The sequence below is a fragment of the Eubalaena glacialis genome, chromosome 4, assembly GCF_028564815.1.
Source record: "Eubalaena glacialis isolate mEubGla1 chromosome 4, mEubGla1.1.hap2.+ XY, whole genome shotgun sequence".
Lineage (NCBI taxonomy): Eukaryota > Metazoa > Chordata > Mammalia > Artiodactyla > Balaenidae > Eubalaena > Eubalaena glacialis.
The window spans coordinates 43,178,755-43,199,460 of record NC_083719.1 but is presented as its reverse complement, the minus strand read 5'-3'; the positions used below and the strand labels follow the sequence as shown (position 1 = coordinate 43,199,460).

General features: G+C 36.9%; 1 protein-coding gene across 3 annotated transcripts in view; it reads right to left on the bottom strand.

Moving 5' to 3' along the window:
- Window positions 1-20,328, bottom strand: part of DDX4 (DEAD-box helicase 4) — a 65,992-nt gene extending 45,664 nt beyond the window's left edge. For all 3 annotated transcript variants that reach the window (XM_061187803.1, XM_061187805.1, XM_061187804.1), the window contains exons 1-2: window positions 20,257-20,328; window positions 10,915-10,975 (exon numbers count right to left, since the gene is read on the bottom strand). In XM_061187803.1, the coding sequence (XP_061043786.1) occupies window positions 10,915-10,975; window positions 20,257-20,328 (133 nt within the window). The remainder of the gene's footprint in view (window positions 1-10,914; window positions 10,976-20,256) is intronic.
- Window positions 20,329-20,706: the final 378 nt, after the last annotated feature.

Genomic DNA, 20,706 nt, shown 5'->3' with positions numbered 1-20,706 from the left:
GGAGACATATGTATGTGATAAAGCTTTTTTTTGAAAAGGAAGGGAAAGAAACAACGCAGGATGGGGACTGGACAACAGAATAGGAAAATAATACATAAACAATATAACAGTATTAGTAGTGTTCTTAAAAATGGGTGGTAGTTTAAAACATTTATGAAGCTTTATAATTTGCAAATGTGACATTAATATAGTAGGTATTTCTTTTTATAAAAAGGTCTTCAATAAAGGTTCTATCAATAAAATAAAGTCACAAGGTAACAATTATTCTTTGATTTCTTACTCTCACTAGTTGCCACATATTAGACAGGGTAAAAAAAAACTTCCAAAAATAAAAAATGTTAAAAAACATTTAAGTCACATATCCCTCTTCTGTAAGTTCCTCCTCTAGCTATATTCTGGCATCACAATTCATACTAGTTTCCTTCTCTCTTGATGAGGCTAAACATTTCATCAAGTAACCGAAAGGCTTCTGAGTTCCAGGTGGTAGTAAATAGGTAAAGCTCAGATGCTCTCAGACGATGGAAAGCTCAAAGCCAACTTAAGAAGATCTATTCAAAAATCTAACTGCTCCAACATTCAAGGGACTCCTCATGAGGGAAGTACCAATTTCAGCATCACAGTAAGAAGTAGCTTTGCTTTTGGTAAAGAGGAAAGGGAAGGGGACATTACAAGGACAAGAACATTCCAGGCAAGGACACAGACAGAAAAATTAACAATTTTCCAAACACTAGCTTCTAATGTTTGCCAGGCTCTCCCCAAACATACAAGATGAGAATGGCCATGCCTTAGCTGGCTCAAATTTTAAAGCTATGCTGTATAATACAGTAGTGCCTAGCCACATGTGACTATTTAACTTCAAAATTAATTAAAATTAAATAGAATCAAAAATTCAGTTACTCGGTTGCACTAGTCATGTTTCAAGTGCTCAACAGTCAAATATAACTTGTGGTTCAACAGCCAAATGCAGTACAACTAGAGAATATCTGCATCATTGCAGAAAGTCCTAATGAACAGCACTGGTCTAAGACTGGTAGTTCCCAAGCTGTATCACTAAGACATAAATGGAAAAAGGAATAAAGTACTCACTCATTCTCTATCTTGAATCAACATATAAAGCAAATGTTGCAATGGTACTCAAATACATAAGAAAGTAACTTGTGTATAAGAAATGGCAAGCCCTTAGAGTCAACAGGAAATGTTTTAGGCTCAAGAAACAGACTAACATACCTTTCAATCAACTAAAGTTTCTGTATACTCTTCCCAAGATTTCCTGTCTCTGTTAGAAATCAGAATAGTAGTTACTCCTGACAGAGGGATTGTGCCTTGAAGGGAGACACAGGAGGGCTTCTAGGGTTCTCTTATAATGCATTGTTTCTTGATCTGGGTGCTGGTTACAAGGGAGTGTTCAGCTTGTAAAACTCCAGTGACCTGTACATTTATGATATGTATATTACTTAATTAAAAATACTGAATCTGTGTGTACACTATGCTTCAATAAAAAAAAATTATTTAGTTAAGAAGAACCTGGCCTGGCCTAGACACTTCTGTGGACAAATTCTACTAAACTTATAAAAAGCAGGTAATTTCCATGTTCCAGAGCTTATTTTTCTTTTAAATGAAAAGCCTGAAAACAGAATCAAATGAGAACAACTTAAGAAAACTACAGGCCAATCTTATATAATTCAAAAAGTGCTAAATAAAACACCTAATTTCATCCAATACTGCAATAAAATAACTATATTTATCCAAGGAATGAATTTATCCTAGAAACTTATCCTAGGAACACAAAGTTAGTTCAAGTTAAAAAAATCCAACTGATATAACCACTATGAAGAACAGTATGGAGATGCCGTAAAAAAACTAAAAATAGAACTACCATATGAACCAACAATCCCAACACCAGGCATATACCCAGAGTAAACCATAATTCAAAAAGACACATGCACCCTAATGTTCACTGCAGCACTATCTGCAACAGTCAGGACATGGAAGCAACCTAAATGTCCATCAACAGAAGAATGGATAAAGAAGATGTGGTACATATATATAATGGAATATTACTCAGCCATAAAAAGGAATGAAAAGGGGTCATCTGTACAGACACAGATGGACCTAGACATTGTCACACAGAGTGAAGTAAGTCAGAAAGAGAAAAACAAATATCGTATATTAACACATATATGTGTAATCTGAAAAAACTGGTATAGATGATCTTATTTACAAAGCAGAAATAGAGACACAGACGTAGAGAACAAACATATAGATACCAAGGGGGAAAGGGGGAGGTGGGATGAATTGGGAGATTGGGATTGACATATATACACTATTGATACTATGTATAAAATAGATAACCAATGAGAACCTACTATGTAGCACAGGGAACTCTACTCAATGCTCTGTGGTGACCTAAATGAGAAGAAAATCCAAAAAAGAGGGAATATATGTATACATATAGCTGATTCACTCTGCTGTACAATATAAACTAACACAATATTGTAAAGCAACTATACTCCAATAAATAAATAAAATCTAAATAAATTAATTTAAAAAATAAAATAGAAAATCCATTTATTTCCCTACACTAACATATTTAAAGAAGAAAAACAACAGAAATCAGTAATTCCAAAAAAAAAAGCACTGGCTAACTTTCAACTGCCATTCCTGAACAAAACTAATAGTCAAGCAAGAAGGAAAGAAACTTCCTTGGCATGATTGAAAACAAAATTAACAGAAGCCTAAAGCAAACATTACACTTTAATTATAAAAATTGTGGCGCGGGCTTCCCTGGTGGTGCAGTCGTTGAGAATCTGCCTGCCAGTGCAGGGGACACGGGTTCGAGCCCTGGTCTGGGAGGATCCCGCATGCCGCGGAGCAACTAGGCCCGTGAGCCACAATTGCTGAGCCTGCACGTCTGGAGCCTGTGCTCCGCAACAAGAGAGGCCACGACAGTGAGAGGCCCGCGCACCACGATGAAGAGTGGCCCCCGCTTGCCGCAACTGGAGGGGGTCCTCGCATAGAAACGAAGACCCAACACAGCCAAAAAAATAAAAAATAATAAAAAAAAAAATTGTGGCGCATTCCACTGAAATGAGGAAAAGCCTAAATGCTTGTTACTTCTACTACTATTCAATGAATGGTAGATTTGTCCAGTGCTTCAAGACAAAAAAAAAAAAAAGAACAAAATTGTATGAGATGAAATCCGCATCACACATCATGAGGGAAGAGACAGAATGCTTAACAGATGGTGCCGGGAAAACTGGGTTACCATATGCAGATAAAATGATCTCTATTTCACACCATATTCAAAAGGATGGATTCAACTGTACACTTAAAAATTGTTAAGATGAGAGAACTTACTCAACTTGATAAAGTATAGCTAAAAAAACCCTATAGCTAACATCATACTTAATAATGAGAAACTCAAAAGTTTTCCCACTAAGATCAGGTATAAAACAAGGATGTGCCCTCTCATCACTCCTTTTCAACATCATACTGGAAGTTCTATCTAAAAAGTATACATATTGGGAAGGAAGACATATGACATAAAACTGTCTTTTTTCACAAATGACATGATCATCAATGCAGACAACCCAGAAGAACTGACAAAAAAACCTCCTGGAATTAACGTGCAATTTCAGCAAGGTTGGAGGATACAAGGTTATTACACAAAAGTTAACTGCATTCCTACACACCAGCAATGAACAAGTAGAATTTGAAATTAAAAACACATTACCATTTACATTAACACCCAAAAAAATGAAACTGTTGGGTATAAACCTAACAAAATATGTAGATCTATATGTGGGAAACTATAAAACTCTGGTTAATGAAATCAAAGAAAAACTAAATAAACTGAGAGATAATTCCACATTCATGGATAGGAAGACTCCATATTGTCAAGATGTCAGTTCTTCCCAACTTGATCTATAAGTTCAATATCAATCAAAATTGCAGCAAGTTATATATTTTGTGGATATCAACAACTGATTTTAAAGTTTATATGGAAAGACAAAAGACCCAGAATAGCCAACACAATACTGAAGGAGAACAAAGTTGGAGGTCTGACACTACCCAACTTCAAGACTTACTATAAAGCTATAGTAACCAGGCCAGTGTGGTATTAGCAAAATAACAAACAAATAGATCAATGGAACAGAACAGAGAGCCTAGAAATAGACCCACATTAATATAGTCAACTGATCTTTGACGAAAGAGCAAAGGCAATAAAACGGAGCAAAGAAAATCTTTTCAACAAATGGTGTTGGAACAACTGGACATCCACATGATATTAAAAGAAAAGAATCTAGAGCAGACCTTACACCCTTCACAAAAACTAAAAATGGATCACAGACCTAAATGTAAATGCAAAACTATAGAACTCCTAGAATATAACATAGGAGAAAATCTAGACGACCTTGAGAATGACAATGGCTTTTTAGATACAACACCAAAGGCATAATCCATGAAAGAAATAATTGATAAGCTGGACTTCACTAAAATTAAAAACTTCTCTGTGAAAGATAATGTCAAGTAAATGAGAAGACAACCCACACACTGGGAGAAGATATTTGCAAAAGACATATCTGATAAAAGAGTGTTATCCAAAATAAACAACTCTTAAAATTCAACAATAAGAAAACCCAATTAAAAAATGGGTCAAAGGCCTTAACAGTCGGGGCTTCCGTGGTGGTGCAGTGGTTGAGAATCTGCCTGCTAATGCAGGGCACATGGGTTCGCGCCCTGGTCTGGGAAGATCCCACATGCCGCGGAGCAACTAGGCCCGTGAGCCACAACTACTGAGCCTGCGCGTCTGGAGCCTGTGCTCCGCAACAAGAGAGGCCACAATAGTGAGAGGCCCGCGCACCGCGATGAAGAGTGGCCCCCGCTTGCCGCAACTACGGAAAGCCCTAGCACAGAAACGAAGACCCAACATAGCAATCAATCAATCAATAAATAAATAAATCTTTAAAAAAAAAAAAAAAAAAAAAAGACCTTAACAGTCACCTCATCAAACAAGAATATAGGGCAAATAAGCATATGGAAAGATGCTCCACATGATAGGACATCAGAGAAATGCAAATTAAAACAATGAGATGCCACTATATACCTATTAGAACGGCCAAAATCCATAACACTGACAACACCAAATGCTGAGGAGGATGTGGAGCAACAAGAACTCTCATTTATTGCTGGTGGGAATGCAAAATGGTACAGACACAATTTGGAAGACAGTCTGGTTGCTTCTTACAAAAATAAACATACTCTTAACCATACCATCCAGCAACTGTGCTCCTTGGTATTTATCCAAAGGAGTTAAAAACTTATGTCCACACAGAAACCTGCACATGGATGTTTCTAGCAGTTTTATTCATAACTGCCAAAACGGAAGCAACCAAGATGTCCATCAGTAGGTGAATGTTTAAAAAAAAAAACAAAAAACCTGTGGTACATTCAGACAATGGAATGTTATTCAATACTAAAAAAAAAAAAAAAAAAAAAATGACCTATCAAGCCATGAAAAGACATGGAGGAAGCTTAAATGCATATTACTAAGTGAAAGAAGCCATCTGAAAAGGCCACATACTGTATGATTCCAGCTATATGACCTTCTGGAAAAAGCAAAACTACGGAGACTATAAAAAGATCGCTGGTTGCTAGGAGTTGAAGGAGAGGGCAGGGATGAATGGGTGGAGCATGGAGGATTTTTAGAGCAGTGAAAATATTCTGTATGATACTGTAACGGTGGATACATGTCATCACACATTTGTGCAAACCCACAGAATATACAACACAATGAGTGAACCATAATGTAAACTATGGACTTTGGGTAATAATGATGTGCCAACGTAGATTCATCAATTGTAACAAATGTACTACTCTGGTGGGGGGGTTGGTAGTTGGGGAAGCAGAGCATGTGTCAGGACAGGGAGTTTATGGGAACTCTATACCTTCCCTTTAATTTTGCTGTGACCCTAGAATTGCTCTAAAAAATAGTTCTTAATCATTTTTTACCTTAAAAAATGATTAAGACAGTAAATTTTATGTTATATTTATGTTACCAAGATTTAAAAAAAAAAAAACCTCCACTATCACTGAAGACCCATGGCCCAAGTTGACGAGAAAAACCCTAACATCAAAGATTCTTTTTTGTGAGCCCTATATGTACACTCATACTACATATACTATATCCTGATTTGGCACCCAAATAAATATGGCCATCATGAATTTTTTTAAAAAAGGACAGATTCAGATGAATAAAAGCTAAATGTGAAAGGTAAAACTCTAAAGATAACTTAGGTGGTTACTTTTTTGACACAGAGGTAGGGAAAAGCATCTTAACTAAAAGTGCAAAAGCAAATCAGAAAGCAAAAAAAAAATTAATTTAATGGCTTTGAATTAAAATTTTTGATCAGTAAGGAATATCATGGACAAAGTTGACAGATAATAAATGGAAGAAGATATTCACAATGTCTAAATCAGAAAAAAGTGTAAAATCTGGAACATACAAAGAATGCCTGCCAATCAACAAGAGAAAGAAAGCAAGCCCAATAGAAAATGGACTAAGTATATGATAGGCAACTTACAGAAGTGGAAACCCAAAAAGATAACAAGCATGCATATGAAGAGACAGTTAAGCTAATAAATAATCAGATAAGCAAATTTAAAACAAAGAGATTTTACTATATACCCAATAGGCTGGCTAAAAGCACAAGACTGAATAATAATGTCAATGGAATATAAGAACCCTCATGTCCTACTTATGGGAGTATAGACTGACATAGATATTCTGGAAAGCAATTATTAAATATTTAATCAAATTAAGCATATATACACCCCATGACCCTGTAATTCCTCTCCTGAGTCCATTACCCAAAGAAATTCTCACTTAGACCCACAAAGGGACATGTAAAAGAATGTTCATCCTTGTGGTGCTGGAGGGGAATAAGAGGTAATTACAGTGTCCATCATGGGGATAGGGAGGAGATAAAACTTGGTGATAAAGTATATGAAATACCATACAGTAGTTAGAAATAATGCAATCAATTATCAATTAGCAATATGTCTTAAACATAGTGGTGGGGGGGTAAGAAAAAATTATGAGATCTTCAGCACAGTAACATTTTTCTAAGTTAAAATTACAAGCACACAAAAAAATAGGCACACGTAACAACATATCTTTTAAAACACACACACAAAAAGAATGGCTGCTTCAGGGAAGTAGAGGAATAAGAATTCCCTGACACTTCTAATAGCTAGTCTAGGAAGAATTCAAATCATTCAAAAATGGGTAAAAAAGAAATCAGCAAAGGCAGCACAGGATCTGTACAATACAACAAGGAAAGAGAGAGGAGGGAAGGATGAAACAAGAAATGAGAGCTTAAAAAACTTAAATCCTCTAGAAAAGCACTACATGATTCCTCTCTAAGAAAACTGCTCTCCCCAACAAAACAGCCTAGCCCTGGCCCAATCACTTAATAGTAGAACCCATCAGTCAAGAAGCTGTGTCCAGGCACAGGGTTGAGTTTTTAATGTTCCACTCCTAAATACAAAAAGGCAGGCAAGGATCACCAGACTTTTGAAGAAAGTCACCTACATGAAACAAAACAAACACAGGGAAAAAGAAGTCTAAGAACCAGCAAAGGGAACAGAAATAACATTCAAATGAAATTATAATAATCCTCAGAGAAAAAAATAAGAAAATAAGTAAAGGGTATGAATTTCAGATTTAAAAGGCCCATTCACTAAGTGTCTTGTATAATAAATAAGAAGTTCCACATCAAGTTACACAATCATAAAATTTTCAGAATACAGAAGACAAAGTAAGATCCTAAAAGCTTTAGAAGAGTTTAGAAAAAGTCATATACAAAGGACCAGAACTCAGATTATCAAACTAAGCAGCATCACTAGTATTTCACATACAATGAAGATATTATAAAGTTTTGGGGGAAAATTATTTCCAACCTAAAATGTTACTCAAACTAGGAATCAATCTTCTGTTCTGTTTTTATGAATCAATTATGAAAGTAAAGATATTTGCAATCTCTCAAATTTCTTTCCCATGCTTCCTTTCCCAAGAAGCTGCAGGAAAATGGGCTCCACTGAAGTGGGGAGGCAGGGGAATCAAGATAGAAAAAACATGGGATTCAGGGAAAAGAAAAGGTGACACACGAAAGAGGTGAAGGGTAATTCTTGGGATGAGAGGCTAGGGAGGCAAGCCTATCCTGGAGAGGACAGAGGAATCAGGAAAAATGAAACTGATAGATCACTGTATACCTGATAGAAACTAACCATGAATATAGTCTGATGCATATCCATGCTTAGAAAGATGTGTTAAAAACTATGAACATAAATAGATATGAATAGATAGCTGTGCTCCTGGCAGAGGGTTTCGAAGTAAATTAGCAATAGAAACACAGATCAAGTAAACAAAACAAGGTAATGATTAACTCTAGTAAAAACAAAACAGAAGATTGAATAATAAAGGAAATGCAACCATAATATATTACATGGTTCACATATGAATGATATATACACAGCCATGATATAAAAACTGAGTATAGGTTTTTATGCAAAAAGTGTGATAACTATTAGGAGAGTGGGAAGGGAAGAAGTGTGAGTGGAGTATATAGGGGAAAGGGGGGGAGCTAAATATTGGTATCGGAGAGGGGTTAGATCCAGGACCCACCACTTAATCCCCTCCACCCACCCCCTACCCCCAAGGATACTAAAATCCCTGGGCGCACAGGTCCCTCATATAAAATGGTGTAGTCTTTGCATATAACCTAACATCCTCCACATACTTTAAATGATCTCTAGATTACATATAATACCAAATACAATGTGAATGCTATATAAATAGTTGCCAGTGGAGGGCAAATTCAAGTTTTGCTTTTGGGAACTTTCTGGAATTTTTGTCCAAGTATTTTTCATCCATAGTTGGTTGATTCATGCAGAAATCTAAAAAATCAGAGTCAAAAGACTGTCAACAGACACTCGTGGTTAAACCTGGGAGCCAAGATTTCAGTTCATTTTCTTTCTTTTCACAACTATATTTAAGTTTTTCCACTATTTTTTTTGCAATAAGAATATCTAGGTATTATCTTAGTATAGCATTCATTGGCCTAGTATGTATTTCTGTAATAAGGAAGTCTATTTTCATGAAAAAAATATTTTACTTAAAAAAGAGCTACCAAAGTATTTGTTATCCAGAAGGTGAGCAGGCAATCTATATTTTTCATTATTTGATTTTATATCATTAGCCTGAACATTCAAGATCTAATGCTAAGAAAAGTCCAGGTTTTTAGTTGGTGGCTACTTCAATCTAGTTTACTGACGATTTCACTACAAAGTCACGTTATACTGTAATATACTATGGACCCAAACTTTCATTCCTTTACAAAAATTATCTTTGACACCTCACAGAACAAGGTTTCTCCTGATTACACAATGATCTATGCATACAGATGTGTTAAGAAGTATAGATTACTTTTACCCAATTTTCTTTTTTGAATACTTCAAGTACACACACATGCATGTGGTTAGCCTTCTGCTGGGGTTTCAGCAGGCAGCAATTTCATAAACTTCTGAGATTCTGAATATTCTATATTAAACCGCTGCATTTAAATGTTTACAAAAGACAAATGCATCTTGGTAATAGCAAAAGCATTTCTTCTAAACTCAACTTCCTTCTATCAAGAGAATTACTCTAAAAAAAAGAGAGAATTACTCTGAAATTAAGGTGAACATGGGAATTAAATTTGCTTTAACCTGATGAACTGATTCTCGAACTCCCCTTCACATTTTTAGAAACTACCTCTCCACAGGTTTTTTCACTTTGGGACAGGCTTCAGTGAGCCAGTAGCTTCCTAGACTATAAAATGTTTTACCTCATCCACTAATTTTTGATGAGAGAAATGAAACTACCTGGTGTCACCAGGCCCTCTCTTGCATCAGAGTAAGACTTAAAAGTAGTAGTTACTCAAATTTATAGAGACTCACAGTAAATTCATAGTAACTCAAATTCATAGAAAGTAAACAGTGATTGCCAAGAGCTGAGGAGACGAAGGACTGGCGAGTTACTGTTTAATGGGCACGAAGTTTCAGTTTGGGAAGATGAAAAAATTCCAGAGGTAGATGGTGGTGATGGCTGCACAGCAATATGAATGTCCTTAATGTCACTGAACTGTACACTTAAAAATGGTTAATACAGTTAATTTTGTGTTACATGTATTTTACCACAATAAGAAAAATTGAAGAAAAATAGTAGAAATAGCATTTCAGCCTGCTTTGGACTTCAACAAAATGAAACACTACTGCCCTAAGTTTAACTTCCTAGCCCAGGTCCTACCACTTCCACCCATCTTCCCATCCACATCAACTTTATAAAATATGTAGGCGAACCAGATGGAAATAAGTGGTAGGGGAAAACAACAGCTCCCTTACCTTGATTTGTTTCTCTTATTTGCCTAGGACCTCCCCTAAATTTGTTTTCAGATCCCAAAGAAACTCATATTATCTTCATATGAGTTTGGCTTAAACAGTTGTTATCCTGACAGGTCACCACCACTGCAACCTACTTCAACACCTTACAGAGTCCAATCTCCTACTGCCTTATATCAGGAACCCTGACAATTCCCTAAGCAGCCTGAAAGCCAAACATGCAACTTCCAGGTAGGGCAAAGGTTTTACAGCAAACCCACTAAATCAAAGGATACACTCTATAGCACTACACTCTCTCCTCTCTCCTTTCCTTTAGCTGTAAGTGGCTCCCAACCCAAAATATTCAAGCCAGAATGAATTCTCACTAGAAAATTTAGAAAACATCCTCTACAAGACATCTACTAGTCAGCTCCTCATCCACCGGATGAAGCCCTTAACCTAAAAACGGTTTTACCTTTTTGCCTTAACACATACCTGACAATGAAGCCAGAGTCCTGTTAAAAGTGTCTCCATGTGCTCCAGAAGAATACCTATCCTGTAAGAAAAAAGAAAAGACTAGTTTTCTACTTTGAATAATAAAAATGTGTAATCTATCTCACAAATACTACAAAATTTTAACAACTGGGTTTTGTTCAGAACAAAACAATTATAGAATGTAAGACTTTCTGAGTCACTGCATGTTCCTTTATTAATTACTCTAAAACACCTTCACTTTAACATTGTATGTATAGCATATTAATATATCACTTAAAACACTGGTTAGGGGGCTTCCCTGGTGGCACAGTGGTTGAGAATTTGCCTGCTAATGCAGGGGACACGGGTTCGAGCCCTGGTCTGGGAAGATCCCACATGCTGCGGAGCAACTAGGCCCGTGAGCCACAACTACTGAGCCTGCGCGTCTGGAGCCGTGCTCCGCAACAAGAGAGGCCGCGACAGTGAGAGGCCCGCGCACCGCGATGAAGAGTGGCCCCCGCTCGCCGCAACTAGAGAAAGCCCTCGCACAGAAATGAAGACCCAACACAGCCATAAATTAATTAATTAATTAATTAATTTTTAAAAAAAACCACTGGTCAGCAAACTACAGCCACAAGACAAATCTGGTGGGCTACCAGTTTTTGTAAATAAAGTTTTACTGGAACACAGCCACCCTCAATTCATCTAGGTATGTCGATGGCTGCTTTTGCACTACAATAGCAAAGTCGTAACAGAGACCATAAGGCCTTCAAAGTCTAAAATGTTTACTACCTGGCCCTTTATGGAGTTTGCTGACACCCAACTTCAAATAAAACTTTAGCCACCCTACTTGAAAAGTATAATCCCATACTATTATTATATAACCACAATAACCAAAGCAATACATGAATAAATCAATACCTGCCAATACACAATATAGGTTACAGAGTTCAGTATTTTACAGTATACTCATCAAAATTGTACAGAATAAAGTAGAGCACAGAAGGAGAGTGGCAGATAACAATTTCTACAGTAAAGCATTACAGAAATTTATTTTTAAACTTCAATTGTTTTTATATGAAGTGAAACTAATGTACTCACATTTTTAAAAAAAGAATTAATTCTAAAGTAAAGAAAACCTCACTTATGCACTAAAAACAGTGTATCTACAGATGTATCTCGCAGGTGCACTAAAAATCCAATGAACTGGTGGATGCCAGCTACAGGTCAGAATATTCATGGTTAATTTCAATCAAATTTGTCACAGAAATAGTTCAAGATTGCCTTTAATGCTCCCAAATACTGACTGTCCCATTTTCCCTACTTCAGTCTCAAAATTTATTCGCTATTAATACATATGCATTATGCTTGCAATGGTGTAACGACTGTTGGACTCAGAAAATTCATAGCTAAATGTCAAGTTAATTTTGGAACCTTCCAACATTTCTCAGGGTATTCCTGGGTTAATGACAACATGAGTAACATTTTTCTCACTTCTAACTCCTAGGATGTCCTTATCATCATTAAATCTTTATTTCCTCTCAAACAAGCTTCCTCTACTTAAAGCAAAACTTTTGAACAGAGCTCTGAAATTCTTGCACATCAAAATCAGAATTCAATAATTTAAAAACGAAAAGTGACCTAAAATTTACAGATGATACTTTAATTAACTGACTGCATTAGAAGAATCACAATATTTTTTCAAATAAATTCCTTTAAATAAACCCAAAGCTGGAGGGAGTGCACCAAGGTAGGTCTCTTCAGGTTAATACTTTTATCTAAAATTTCTTTCACAAAAGACACTAAATGACTTTAAAAACTACCTCTATAAAAGCTCAAAAGTCATCCAGTTATTTTTCTGACTTATTAAAAATAGACAGTAGAATCCTGGAAATGGCTTGGGCTACAGTAAAAAGCTCCAATTTATGATTACCATAGACATTAAAACAAGAAAAGTAATCCCGTTTTCCCTGTTTAAACTGAAACCCTGAAGACTTTTCTCTCTTTCCTAGTGGCCAAAGTATTACTGGATGAATAGAACCCAAAAAAGGGCTGGTTTTATAAGTGTTATAACACTTTCAGCATTATATAACTGATAAAAAATAATGAAACACTCTGGCACCAAAGAATCGAAAAATTACTATTATTAGACAATCTTCAGACTGTGGAATTTAATGTCCCACATACATTCCAAGGCAAATTTAAAAACAAAATCTTTTTCAACAGAATTCATCTTTCATCATAAAAAATCTTTAACCTTTTTCATTACCTTAAAAATAAATTAACTTCATACTTCCTTCCAGCTATTTTATCACTTCTCTGCTCCTTTGTAGGCAAAATATCTTGTCTACTGTTGCTGCCTCCACTTTCTCATATTCCATTTTTCCTTCAAGCCACTCTAGTCTAGCCTCCATCCTCACCTCTGCTTTGAAAAAGCTTATAATAAGGATATTATGTAATAAAATTACTACTTTTATGTTTCATCCTACCAGAACTCTCAGCAGCATTTGAAACAACAGACTCTCCTTCTTCTTTCCAACATTCTTCTCTGGCTTAAGGAACACACACTCCCCTGGTTTTCCTCTTGCCCCACTGGCCACTCCCTCCTCAATCTCCTTTGCCAGCTCCTCCTCTAATGTTCCTTTAAAGTTGGAGTGCCCCACAGTTCATGGCACAGCCCTCAGCCTATTTTACTCTATCCAACTTTACCCAGTCTCACTGCTTTAAATCCCATTAATATATAGGTAATTCCCAAATTTGTATCTATAGCTCTGATCCCTCTCCTAAGCAACAAATTCATATAATCTACTGACTGGCATTCTTACTTACATGTTTTCTTAGGTATCTCAAATTGAACACAGCAAATTCAGAATTCTTGATTTTTTTTCCCTCCCAAATTTGTTCATCTTCCACGTATTTCCCATTTCAGTAAAGAGCACCATCATCCATCTAGTTGCTTAAATTTAAAAATGCGGCATCACTCTCTCTTTCATTCCCCATATCCAGCCCATCCAGTCCTATCAGCTCTATGTCCACCACTATCTCCAGGGTCCTCTCCCTCTCCTCCTTTTCTCTTTCCTTCTCGGATTTCATTTTCTACCAATCTTGTCTTATCTCACTGTGCTTCAGCAATACTAGCTATAGCAGATTGAATAATGGCCATGCAATGATATTGTCCTAATTCCTAAAATGTGTAAATGTTATCTTATTTGGAAAAAAGAGATAGAGCAGATATAATTAAGAATTCTGGGACTTTCCTGGCAGTGCAGTGGTTAAGAATCTGCCTGCCAATGCAGGGGACACGGGTTCGTGCCCTGGTCTGGGAAGAACCCACATGCCGCGGAGCAACTAAGCCCGTGAGCCACAACTACTGAGCCCACGCGCCCTAGAGCCCGTACTCTGCAACAAGAGAAGCCACCGCAATGAGAAGCCCGCGCACTGCAACGAAGAGTAGCCCCCACTCGCTGCAACTACAGAAAGCCCGCACGCAGCAACGAAGACCCAACGCAGCCAAAAATTTTTTTAAAAAAAAGAATTCTGAAATGAGGAGATTACCCCAGATTATCACAGTGGGCTCTAAATGTCATCACAAGTGTCCTTATGAGAGGCAAAGGGTATTAACACAAACACACAGAGAAGGCCTGTGAAGACAGCAGAAAGAGAGGCAAGCCACAAGCCAAGGACTGCCCATAACCACCAGAAGCTGGAAGAGGCATGGATTCTCTCCTAGAGCCTACAGAAAGAAGACAGCACTAGCACTGCTGACACCATGATTTCTAACTTCTGGCCTCCAGAACTGTAAGAGAAATTTTTCTGTTACTGTAAGCCACCTAGTTTGTGGTAATTTGTTACAGCAGCCATAGGAAACTAATACATTGTACTTCCTCCTGTTGCCCTGATACCCCAAGTTTGTTCCCTTCTCTGGATCTTTACACATCATGTCCTATTGGGACTCCTTCGGGTCTCCAGCTCATGAGTCATAGTCTCAGGGAAGCTTTTCCTCTCCACGTGATCTAAATCTACCCCATCCCAATATCTATCTATCTCTCTCTTTCTCTCCCTCTCTCCCTCTCCCTCGCTCTCTCTCACACACACACAAACACACACACACACACACAGAGTTTCCTGATTTTTTTCCATAATATTTTTCACTCTCTATATTTGATTTTCAATGTGCTTATTCTGTCTCTCCCAGTAAAATAGAACATCCATGACAGTGAGCCCCTTATCTATCACGTTCACCACTATCTCCAGCACCAAGTATGGTTCAAATAAAAATGTGCTGGGACTTTCCTGGCAGTGCAGTGGTTAAGAATCTGCCTGCCAATGTAGGGGACATGGGTTCAATCCCTGGTCTGGGAAGATCCCACATGCCGCGGAGCAACTAAGCCCGTGTGCCACACTACTGAGCCTGCGCTCCACAACTACTGAAGCCTGTGCACCTAGAGCCTGTGCTCCGCAACAAGAGAAGCCACCGCAATGAGAAGCCTCCGCACCACAACGAAGAGTAGCCCCTGCTCACCGCAACTAGAGAAAGCCCACGAAGCAACAATGACTCAACGCAGCCAAAAAAGAAAAATAATAATAATAAAAATGTGCTGAATGAGTCTTAGGTCTTAACATTACCTTATTTTTAGAACACTTAGCTATAAAATATTTATAACCTCTTTACCCATCCAAATGAACCAATTGAGAAATTTCAAAATGTTTTAAACATAAGGGTTCTCACAGGTAGCTACAAATAATCTATTTGCATTTTGATGAACACATTTCTTTTTACCTTATACGTACTCTTATTATTTTCAATTCTGGAATATCTTACTTTTTTTTTTTTTTAGATCTTTTGTCTTTTCAAACAAATGAATACTTCCATTAACATGTTAAGTTGTTTTTTTTAAAACATGGTAGGGTTTTGATCTCAATTACTTGTCAGGTCTGCTACTCAAGCAAACTTATAGCTGGACAGCTTATGAACCTTGAAGATGCCTCTTCCCTGTCCATTCAGGGACCTATGCAGACAGTTCCATGTGTTTCTTCCCCAGCCCTTTAAGGGCCTTTGCAAATATCCTCCATTTTATGCCCAGAATACCCTGAAATGCATCAGAGTACTAAATCAACTTGTACAGAATACCAAGATCTCATCTCCTATTCTAGGTTCCATGTCAAATAAAGCTGAGTTACGTTGTCCAAATAAACTGACCACATAGGTTGCATCAGATAGCATGCCACATAAAATTTAAATTTTGAACAAAATACATCTCTCCTCCTATGATCTAAAACAGAAATTAAAGCTCCCAAATACAGGGCTTCCCTGCTGGCGCAGTGGTTGAGAATCTGCCTGCCAATGCAGGGGACACGGGTTCGAGCCCTGGTCTGGGAAGATCCCACATGCCGTGGAGCAACTAGGCCCGTGAGCCACAACTACTGAGCCTGCGCGTCTGGAGCCTGTGCTCCGCAACAAGAGAGGCCGCGATAATGAGAGGCCCGCGCACCGCGATGAAGAGTGGCCCCCACTTGCCACAACTGGAGAAAGCCCTCGCACAGAAACGAAGACCCAACACAGCCATAAATAAATAAATAAATAAAAAAGTATCACATCCTCCAAAAAAAAAAAAAAAAGCTCCCAAATACAGACAATACCATCCTCCATCCCTTCTTCTGATTCATCAGTCCAAGCCAGATCAGCCCCATTCACATTCCCAGTTGAAGTCTGGTCCCTTCTTCAGTTTCTCCAGCAATTGCTGCATGGAGTCATCTTCTAGAATTAGTGCAGCTCCTTCAGCGCCTCCAGAGCTAGAGACCTCCAACTCCAAGTGTCATGTATCACACATAGACCTAAGGTTCCAGATGACCTATCATGTCACATAAGAGCAAAGCACCTCAAAATAGAAACAATAACCAAAGCCCAGGAACAAATATGTCTGTTGCAGACGCTTACAATCTAAGCCCTAATTTCTGTATGTGACAGCATTTTCCAAATAAAAGTTATTTCCCCAAACAAAAACATTTAGCAATCAAAACTCACGTTGACGTTATCAACTGCAGACTATACCACAAACCTACTGTGAGGACAGAGTATATACAGAGAAAAAAGGGGAGAAAACGAAAGACTCTCTGGTTTTAGGTTCTCGTGGGCATCAGCCAACCTCCATCAGTTCACTGGAATCCTTTGGTCATAAACTGCCAATCCTCCTTCAAGAGGATTCACTTTTCTCTATCCCCTGGACTAGCTCGACCAACATTTCTACCATCATTGCAATCTCTTTAGCCTTCTCGTCAGCCTTCTCATACTTTTTTGCCACTCTGCCCTTGACTCCATCATTTAGATTTGGGAGATGAGTGAGAGCACTTTCCTGGGTTTTTATTTGGATGAACATATTGTGTATCTCCCACAACTTGCTCCTATTCAGCATATATGATTTTCTGCGCTCTTGAGTAAGAGACACAGTATCTTCCCACATCTCACTGATGACTAGCAGCAGAAATTGCTGGAAATCTTCCTCAGGCTCCAGCACCTCAACTTCCTTAGGTCTGCCAACCCAATGATGTCCAACCACCACATTTTCCCCTGCTACTTCAGAACTGCAGTATGAACATGAACAAAGAAGCCATGAACTTTACTTTCTTATCTAAACAATTATTACAAACTTTGCTTTTACTGCTTAATAAAATTATAATTGTGGATGGACTAATTATCTCAAGCTGTTTCCACTTAATCACAAGAGTATCTGCCTTCTGAAATATGCCACAAAAAAGGCAAAAAGATCAGACAGAAGTGATCACTGTGTAGACTTACTCCCACGGTCATCTAACAAGAAACATTACAACTAGCAAGCAAACCCAGTATCCTGTTACAGTCATCATACTCATCCATTCCACCACTCATCCCAACAAGTTTGCATGCAACGTGCAAATGCCTAACCACTGGGATTTCTGGACTGCTGTAACTGTTACATTATCAAATTTCTCTCAACCCCACATCTTTTATTATTCTATCTTCAGGTGGTACACTCACTTCAAAAACTAGAATAGGGAAGTTCTAAGAACTACCAGAACAGTAGCCTGTTAGTTCAAAATTATATAACCATGTATCAATATTAAATCTCCAAATACGGATCCTGAGAAGCATTCAGAAGAGGCTGATCACATAATAAGGACCTAGTGTATAGCATAGGGAACTCTACTCAATACTCTGTAATGACCTATATGGGAATAGAATCTAAAAAAGAGTGGATATATGTATAACTGACTCACTTTGCTATACAGCAGAAGCTAACACAACATTGTAAATCAACTATACTCCAATTTTTAAAAATTAATAAAAAAAAGAAAAGGCTGATCACAGATATTGTTACCAATCCAAGATGGTCTCAGAGCCAATATAAATTGAACAAAAGGGAAGCCCAGCTGTCTCTTGAAATGGAAATTCAATTAGAACAACCAATCAAAATGGTGCCTTTAAAAGAAAATAGGCTGAAGAAAAGACCTCAGATTTTTCCTACATAAAAATGTCATGTATTCATCCTTAGTTTCTACATTTCTTATTCAACCAAGGCAGGCAAACAAAGCCACTGATTGCACCATGTTCCTTCAAGTCAAGTAGGTCAAATAACTAATTGCACAACCAGTACCAGGTGTTAAGTTTGCAGACAAGTGCAAAAAGTTTACTACAAACTGGCCCCACACAAATAGGTACTAAGAATCATAAGGCAGAAATGTTAACATAAATTAAAATTCAACTCAGTGTGACCAATATCAAGAAACAAAGTATGTTACTGAATAGCACAAAGATTTCCAAAATGTAAATCTGGAAGCCTGACAGTTGACCATCCTCAATTTCAGACACCCTTTGCAATAACCATGCACAACATGCTACAGTGCAGTAAGTATACTGTTTGAAGAATACTTAGTGAAGACAAAATCTCAGAGTAAGAAAAAATAAAAATTAGACAAGTCCAAGTGGAAGAACATCTGTATCTGTGAGTTAAACTTTGTATTAGAACAAATCTGTTGAGAACCAGGGAAAAAAAGAACCATAAAATATTCTTTGACCAAGTAATTCCATTTTTGAAAAAAATACTCCCAAATTAAAACAAAGAATAAACTGTAGATATTCGTGACAATATTACAGTGAAAAGATAACATCTTAAATTCGCACCAACAGAAAATTATTTATGTTATGGTAGCTCTATTCCATGAAATATTATATAACCATTAGAAATTATTTTTAGGAAATTAGTAATATGGAATAGTTAATGGTGAAGAGTGAAAAAGCTGAAATCAAAAATTATTATTATGTACTATCATTACAATCTATATAAAAACATGTTTGGGAAAAATAGAAGAAAATTTACTAAAAACAGAGCATTTGTGCTAGTGAGCAAGACTGTTAGGTGATTTTTCTCCTCTTTTCCCAATGGTGTTCCAATATTTTTATGATGGGAAGACTATAAAAAGATAACATACAAAAGATGATACTTCTAAAATAAGTCCCAAAACAAGAAACACGATAAATTCAGATTAACATCTTAGGTATTTTAATATAAACTTTATATACATACAGATCAAATCCAATTGAGACAAATAAAGAATTACTTATCTTATGATTTGGGGTAAATTAAGAATTTCCACTAAGACATCACTTGAAATAGAAAGTGTCAGAATTGACTAACATAAACACCAACTGGAAATTCTAAAAGGAAAAAAATCAACTTTTGGAGACATTTTCAAGTACGTAACACTTATGTAAAAGCAACCTGTTAAAATACACTATCTTCTAAAGTAGAGTCTGTTCCCCTTATTAAGTCAATTTTCAAGTCAAAACTGAAATCCAAAAACCCACTCCATAACCCCTTCTTCTGAATTCCAACGTAACTCTTCAAACACCATTGAGAAAAAAGATCTGCTGATTTGTACATTTGAAGATCAAACTGATGTTACCATCTGAATCAGCCTAATGTTTTTATCTTGAGAGCCCTGCTTGTGAGAAACCAATTTTCAGAATTCAAAACGTCAACCAAAATCAAATTATATTTTTTCAGTTTTCTATATGACTGTATCTCAGAGACATTCAACCACATTAGCATAAGCTTGCTTTCACCCAGAAGTCCTAAATCATTGAGATTTAAATTAAATTGTTAATATTATTATATACATTTTAGTTTTTAATTATCAAATTACCTCAGACTATTTTATTCTATTTGAGGCTTAGCGTGCCTCTTCATCATTCCCCATGAGATAGTTAATAACAATCACAGGGAGATAAGCACAGCAAACTGTAATTTAGAACTTTCTCACAATAGTGATTTTCAACTTCGATAAAATCAGCAGCATTTAATAACTGCAAACTTTAAATTTTATTACCTTCTCAAATACAGGAACATAGGAAGACATATGAGGTTTGATTATTTCTGCTTCCCAATCTTCATCTCCCATGGTGGCTTCCAGTTCTATTTTCATAAAAATACAAACATGCACATTTAGCCTCAATTAGAATCAGAGAGATCAGAATCGTATCTTTAAAAGCATAAACCCTCATCATTTCACATATACCCCTCCAAACTACTCAACTAAGTGTTGATCCTTCCCAAAAGTTTTTGCAAAAAAAGCAATTAAGTTTTGTTTCTTCCCTAGAGACAGCATTTATGTCCATCCTTTTTCTCTTTAAAAATTAATTGAACCACTTACCTAATCACTCTAGCAATCACCATGTCCCCACTGATGTTTAGGCTTTCTCCCAAAATCTGCTGATAGAATTTATCTTCTCCATCGAAGGGTCCCCAAACGTCTTATTGTATATTAAGGGGAAGGGAA